Source organism: Pyxicephalus adspersus, chromosome 2, assembly GCF_032062135.1.
Source record: "Pyxicephalus adspersus chromosome 2, UCB_Pads_2.0, whole genome shotgun sequence".
In the NCBI taxonomy this organism is placed as follows: Eukaryota; Metazoa; Chordata; class Amphibia; order Anura; family Pyxicephalidae; genus Pyxicephalus; species Pyxicephalus adspersus.
Window position 1 is genome coordinate 11,119,916 of NC_092859.1, and position 7,359 is coordinate 11,127,274.

The 7,359-nt window shown below is 46.1% G+C and overlaps 2 protein-coding genes across 4 annotated transcripts in view; one reads left to right on the forward strand and one right to left on the reverse strand.

Annotated features, from left to right (window-relative positions):
- Positions 1-706: 706 nt before the first annotated feature.
- On the reverse strand, positions 707-6,056 carry WDR83OS (WD repeat domain 83 opposite strand). The gene is made up of 4 exons (XM_072399482.1): positions 5,901-6,056; positions 4,113-4,218; positions 2,744-2,841; positions 707-898 (listed from the first exon to the last, which is right to left on the reverse strand). Exons 1-4 carry the CDS (start codon positions 5,948-5,950, stop codon positions 832-834), a joined length of 321 nt encoding a protein of 106 aa, XP_072255583.1. The 5' UTR covers positions 5,951-6,056; the 3' UTR covers positions 707-831.
- The window catches only part of WDR83 (WD repeat domain 83), a 7,710-nt gene continuing 6,364 nt past the window's right edge, over positions 6,014-7,359 (forward strand). Inside the window, exons 1-2 of one of the 3 annotated variants that reach the window (XM_072399477.1) lie at positions 6,014-6,110; positions 6,867-6,975. In XM_072399477.1, the coding sequence (XP_072255578.1) occupies positions 6,873-6,975 (103 nt within the window). In that variant the 5' untranslated portion in view covers positions 6,014-6,110; positions 6,867-6,872. Of the gene's footprint in view, positions 6,111-6,136; positions 6,160-6,866; positions 6,976-7,359 lie in introns of those variants that run through there. The other 2 variants (XM_072399480.1, XM_072399481.1) reach the window with 2 other exon arrangements.

Below are 7,359 nucleotides of genomic sequence, written 5' to 3' on the forward strand. Positions count from 1 at the left end.
CAATTGTAAATGGGCATAGACAAGGACAGGTTCACTTTAAAACAAAATATGTAGGCTGCCATTGATGACCCCTATAAAAAAAATGGCATGTTGTCTCTGACATCACATCTTTGAAGTCTGGTTCAATCCAGGCATGGAGCAAGTTCAAACTCCAGGTTTAGTAGTTTGTAAGGAATGAATATTTATAACACCATAGTTATATGTACACAGGAGAATCTCAGGGTCACAATAATATACAATATACCTATTTAGGATTGTTACGTTTAGGACCACTTTAAGGCCATTACAAAGAACAAGAGGACGCTCTGTGGCTGAAGGAAAAGAAGTTTAAGCTCCGGATAAGGAAGGGATTCTTCACTGTAAGGTCTGTGAAAATGTGGAATCGGCTCCATCGGGAAATAGTTTCAGCAACTACTATAGATTGCTTTAGGAAAAAGCTGGATGATTGAAACACAGAATATAACTGTGAATTAAAGTAAACATAACAAAGACCGTTGATCCAGGGAACATCCGAACATTCTTTTTCACTTGTTCAGAAGCTTCTTCAGCCAGAATATGAGCACCAGAGAGATGAGCATATGAAAGACACCTCATGTGACACTTTGTACCCTTGAAGGTGTAACTAAAAGTCCAGGTCATGTGAGGCTGGGATGAAGAAATCAATCAGGTACCCCCTCCCCCACATACCAAAATCAAAAAAGCAAAATTTAATAAAGCATCTTTATTTAGTAAATTAATTTCCAGACAAAGGCGATAAGGTGGCAAATTAGGTCTTGGTAAAAATCCAGGATCTACGGGAACCAACTTCTCCTGAGCTGGCAAAGGCCGGTGTTACCACGGAGGAGACATGGGCTGCGGGTTCTGTAGGTAGGACATGACCACGGCTGAGATGGACAACCTGCAAGATAGAAACGATAGCTTGAAGGCCAAACTCACAATTATCTAAACATCATTTTAATACCTGGAGAGAATACTGGTGTGTAGCAGAAACACATGGCATTGTGACATTGGTAGCATGAGGGGGGTTTGATAGAAGTCATGAATAACCAAAACCTCAAATCTGCAGCATTCCAGTAAATATTTTACCCTGCGAAATGGAGGTGGTGCTACATTTATATGACTGGTGCCTAATACTGGAAGTGGACTGAAGTATTTACCCTTTACACCAGTGAGTTGCTGGAGCAACACAAAGATTCTAGAATTTCACACAACTATTATAGTGAAAAGCAGGAAAGTTATACTATAAAGACTGGGACCCCTACAGGCACCCCAGATCATAACAATGCCCCACAGGCACCCCAGATCATAACACTGCCCCTACAGTCACCCCAAGATCATAACACTGCCCCTACAGTCACCCCAAGATCATAACACTGCCCCCACAGTCACCCCAAGATCGTTACACTGCCCCCACAGGCACCCCAAGATCATAACACTGCCCTTAACAGGCACCCCAAGATCGTTACACTGCCCCTAAAGGCATCCCAAGATCATAACACTGCCCCTACACAGGCACCCCAAGATCATTACACTGCCCCTACACAGGCACCCCAAGATCATTACACTGCCCCACACTGTCCCCACACAGGCACCCCAAGATCATAACACTGACCCCATAGACCTGGGAAGTTTTTTTTAGCCAGGCAGTGTATATAAGCAGTTGAAAAATGTGTAAACTGTCAAAAAACCTATAAGATAAAACTGACCACAATGATATACTTCCCCTTTACTTAGAATTCAGATCTATATGAAAACCAGAACTCTTAAATATGATAAATGATACCAAAGGGACACTTATCTTTTTCACACATGAAGTCACAGATGATTTCACACATAACAGCTAACTGCCAAACTGGTACGCTATATGTGACCGTGTCAAATCCTCCCATATCAACTGCCTGCCAGCCCAAAGAATGGACAATACAGCAAACCTTTCAGTTCCTTTACTGGTTTAGTTCTTGAGAGATAAAGGTTCAAATCACAAGAATCTTCTGCAAAGAAGCTTTCTCATCACAGATATAAGTACGATCATGTGACTAATATGATCGTACTAATATGATCGGCAGCTAAAAGGTTTGTTATAGTCCATATAATATGTATACCTGAACTGACAGGGATCTGTTTGCCCAAACAAAGCAGACATTTTTATTTTAAATCTGAAATCTGGTAAAATAGGAACAATACAAATGTTTGCAGCTTTGTCCGCATCAGTGAAATGTATTTTGCTTTTTTTAAATGCAAGCTGTCTAAGAACCAGAACTTACCTTGTGTCAGCTTTTTGCAGTCCTTGTAAAGCAGGGCTTCAGATTTGGGGAGGGAGACACAACACTGCTATCCAATCAGTTGCTCGGTACTCATGCGCTAACAAGGAGCATGATGAAGGGAGCAGAGGCAGATGAGCTTATCATTCTGCTGCTTCTCCTTTACTGTTCAGTCATAGGTTAAGGGTGACAAGATTTGGCATTGACCAGGGAAGCCTCACTAGCTTGGCCAACCTCTGTTTTTAAAATGAGAATATATTTCTAGGACATCAGCGTCATCAAATATTAAAATTGCAAAAAAACAATAAAGTCCGCACAAGCCTCAAAACCGTCTGCCTGGGCACTGGGAACACGTGACCAGCAGAGGTATAAGAGACATTGCTATGTTGTAATTACCCCTTTTTTTTAAGGGTTTTTCCATGTTTTATGATCAGTAAGTCAGAATGGGTTCACTCTGCAATCACAATATGTAAGAGACTTACATGAAGCTGCTCATCATCTGTTTGGTGTCTTCAGAGCTGCGAGAGTTTGCAAAGCTGATAAAGGAGCAATATACAGCGATCCACGCACACCACTTCAACTACACCAGGGAGACAAAGATACAAATATTGTAGAAAAGATTTCATAGATCAACCCCCCTAGTGTTCTAATTCTGTCCGTATTTTCACGCAAAAAGCGTTACATTTTTTTGCACAGAAATTTATTTTACATTGCAGGCCTATAATTCTTAGGCATAACTCACCGAAATATGTCCAAAATGTAATAAATTTAATAATAAACTTTAAATAGAAAAACACAAAAATCTGCTAAAATTTCCCGTCGCTCATATCTCCCCGCACCGACGTCACCGGGAAACCCCAGGGATCATCTCTGCAGTCACCGGCTGAAGATCGAAGAAAGAAGACTCTGTCTGAGAGAGAGAGAGGGAGGGAGGGAGACAGAGCGAGCGAGAGAGAGAGAGAGAGGGAGGGAGACAGAGCGAGCGAGAGAGAGAGAGGAGGGAGGGAGACAGAGCGAGCGAGAGAGAGAGAGGGAGGGAGACAGAGCGAGCGAGAGAGAGAGGGAGGGAGACAGAGCGAGCGAGAGAGAGAGGGAGGGAGACAGAGCGAGTGAGAGAGAGGGAGGGAGACAGAGCGAGCGAGAGAGAGGGAGGGAGACAGAGCGAGCGAGCGAGAGAGAGGGAGGGAGACAGAGCGAGCGAGAGAGAGGGAGGAGGGAGGGAGACAGAGCGAGCGAGAGAGAGGGAGGGAGACAGAGCGAGCGAGCGAGAGAGAGGGAGGGAGACAGAGCGAGCGAGAGAGAGGGAGACAGAGCGAGCGAGCGAGAGGGAGGGAGGGAGACAGAGCGAGCGAGCGAGAGGGAGGGAGGGAGACAGAGCGAGCGAGCGAGAGGGAGGGAGGGAGACAGAGCGAGCGAGAGAGAGGGAGACAAAGAGCAAGCGCGAAAAAGAGAGTGAGCGAGCGAGAAAGAGTTCTACACCTCTCTGCTGCTCTCGGATCCTGTTTGGTGAGGCCATTAGTTATAACAATATTTCTTTTTCGGTCCTGAGTCATTCTCAGACTCATGGCCACTGGCACCACCAGTAGCTTCTCCATCATCCATACCCTCCACCAGAAGTATATTCACCAACTATCTTCCTACCATGTAATCCAGCTGACTGGTTCAGCATGCTTCAATCTGACAGATTTCTTTTTAACTTTGTTGGTCCATGTACTATTGTCACGTGTTCAAATAATATGTTAAAAACAAATGCATGTTTGCTTGCATGCTCTGACAGGTACCAAAAACTGCCCCAGCCTTTGCAATTAACATATAGTTTGTAACACGCGGCTTTGTGTATTCCAATCTTACCTTAAGCATCAGGCCGCACATACTGAAGATCATGCCCAGGAGGTTCATGTAATCCGGGGTCGGGTCATCCAGGGTGGGGGAGCTCTCTGTGGTGGGAGGTTTATACCTGGAGGAACAAATCATTATTTTGTTCAAGAGTTATCACAGTTTTAAATACAATACAAAATTGAACATAAAAATGCAACATATGAGCACCAATGCATTTACCTTTTACGATAAATATTTAGAAATCTTTTCCACTTGCATACAAAAAATCTTACACGGCGACTAATTATGTGTTTAATCTGGAGTAGATCAGTGCAAGAGATTGATAATTCCCCCCCCCCATTATTGATCTAATGATTGCAAAGTATTATTTTCTCAGCTGCCTTGAAACTCGCACAGGCTCCCTATCTGCTCCTGAAATCACAGAAATGAAAGCATCATAAAATTCATGACATTGAATCGTTCTGCGGGTGAAATGTAACAGAGTAACTGTCCTTGACAAGTGAATCAGTCTACCCATCTAGTGGAAGTCATTATTAATAATCTACTTCTATAAATATTCATCCCTCCTTCAGGGAACAGATGTTCTGTCATATTTCCTGCAACATAATGAGGACCTAAAGGTGAGCCCGTCTCCTGTCACCAGACCGCAGTCTCGGCCCGTCTCCTGTCACCAGTCTCGGCCCGTCTCCTGTCACCAGACCGCAGTCTCGGCCCGTCTCCTGTCGATCTCAGGACCTCCCCTGTCGCACCCACCGTCCCTGACAGTTTTACATTCATTGAATATTATGTACTCATTGGTGGTGTCCCTCCTGTCATTAGCCCGCAGTCTCGGGATGTACCCTGTCACCAGCCTGCGGTCTCAGCCCATCTCGTCATTAACCTGCAGCCTCAGGACGTCTCCTGTCACCAGCCCGCAGTCTCAGCCCGTCTCCTGTCACCAGACCGCAGTCTCGGCCAGTCTCCTGTCAATCTCAGGACCTCTCCAGTCGCACCCACCGTCCCTGACAGTTTTTCATTCATTGAATAATATGTACTCATTGGTGGTGTCCCTCCTGTCATTAGCCCGCAGTCTCGGCCCATCTCGTCATTAACCCGCAACCTCAGGATGTCTCCTGTCACCAGCCCGCAGTCTCGGCCCGTCTCCTGTCACCAGACCGCAGTCTCGGCCCGTCTCCTGTCACCCCTGTCGATCTCAGGACCTCTCCTGTCGCACGCACTGTCCCTGACAGTTTTTCATTCATTGAATATTATACTCATTACTCATTGGTTGAATATTATAATATTACTCATTGGTGGTGTCCCTCCTGTCATTAGCCCGCAGTCTCGGGACATCTCCTGTCACCAGCCTGTAGTCTCGGACCATCTTGTCAATAGCCCACAGTCTCGGCCCGTCTCCTGTCACCTTCCTGCAGCCTCGGGATGTCCACTGTCAGCAGTCTCAGGCAGTCTCTTGTCACACCCAGTCCCTGACAGTTTTCCATTTATTCAATATTATGTGCCCATTGGTGGTGTCCCTCACATATGATAGCTGCACCCTCAGGGACAATTTTAAAATATTGTCTGATTTCATACTACATTCTCACCTTCTTCTGGAGGAATCAGAATTTCCGGTATCACAGCACTAAACATCCCCACCCCCTCCCCTCCCCTCCTCACACAGAGCCCGGGCCTGGTACACTCATCCAGCCCTTCACTGCTGACCTCACCTGGAAAAGCGCTGCTCAGGACCCCCTCTGTTGTCATGACAACCATCCATTATAAATCCCCTTTTATTTAGTACCCCTGCCCTCCAGCTCTCACCTCTGGACCTTCCCTGGCCTCCTGGGGTCACTGGCGCTGTTTCCCGTCATCTTTCCCCGATCTCTCTCCCAGCTTCAAATCCCAATCTCCAGCTGTTGCCACAACCAGTTCCGGCAGCAGAGGGGGCGTGACCGGAAATACCTCACCAACCTGGAGACAAACGCGGAAGTGCTTGTGGAGTAGGTCACGTGGTTTTGTGTACACTGGTAGGTAAGTAAGTCACGTGGTTGGCATCATCCATTAAACTGTCTCTCTAAAAGTAAGGGCAGCTAAAGCTTCGTTTTTAGTTCTAGGTTGAGCAGGGAGGGTTAGATCTTCTTTTATGTATTTCTTTACCTTGGGCAACATCGTTTCCCACCTTCTATCAGGACGACGTGACGGGAAAGGCTGCCTATGACTTCCTGTCTGGGTGACAACAGCTCTTCCTATTTCGTCTTCTTGTGTCCATGAGACAGGAAGTGAAGGAAAATCTTTCTAATGGTGTCACATGATTCTTTGTAGTGTGCAACCAAAACACCATAGAATTAGGGGTATTAGGTCATTGAAAGTTCATGGAGGTTGTGTGGGGAGGTAATTTAGGTTCTGCTTCAAATATCCAGCTCCTGGATTGTGTCCTTCATGGGCCACCTATACCTACTGTCCATGGACAGCTACTTTGTGTTTGGGTGGTGTTGGCTCTTTGCCCAATATTTGTGACCGTGTCTGGGCCTGGCATTATATCATGGCAGGAGGTCACTCGATCCTCTTGGACTTGGTGGCGACAGGTATTATGTTGCAGGGGGAAGGTAGGTATATATGGGGGGTGGCTAGCAGGTATCACTGGCTTCTGTTAGCAGTGTAAACGTCTGATTGGCCCCCGTTAGCAGTTTAAACATGCTATAGCACAATGTATAGTACAATGTTCTACAGATTCATCAGCTTTAATGATTACAGTTTGGTCATTTAATCTTTTTTTTTTCCTCACAGGGCACCATGTCCTATCCGGCCCCCAAACCTAAACCCCCAGAGCTTCCCCAGCACCTCCTGTGCAGACTGCCCTGCAAACAGGGGGCTATCAGAGCAGTGCGGTTTAATGGTGAGTATGAGAAATAATATCTCCTATCCTCATAGGTTGTGTATAAGAGGAATTTGTGTGTCACTCCATTGTGGGAGCTACAGACTCCATTATACATAGCTACCCGTGTCTGTGTCACCCTGTGGTAGTAAGGACAGACTCCATGTCACATAGCTACCCCTATCTGTGTCACCCTATGGTAGTAGGGACAGACTCCACGTCACATAGCTACCCCTGTCTGTGTCACCCTATGGTAGTTGGAAGATACTTCATGTCACATAGCTACCCCTATCTGTGTCACCCTATGGTAGTAGGGACAGACTCCATGTCACATAGCTACCCCTGTCTGTATCACCTTGTGGTAGTAGGGACATACTCCATGTCACATAGCTACCCCTGTCTGTG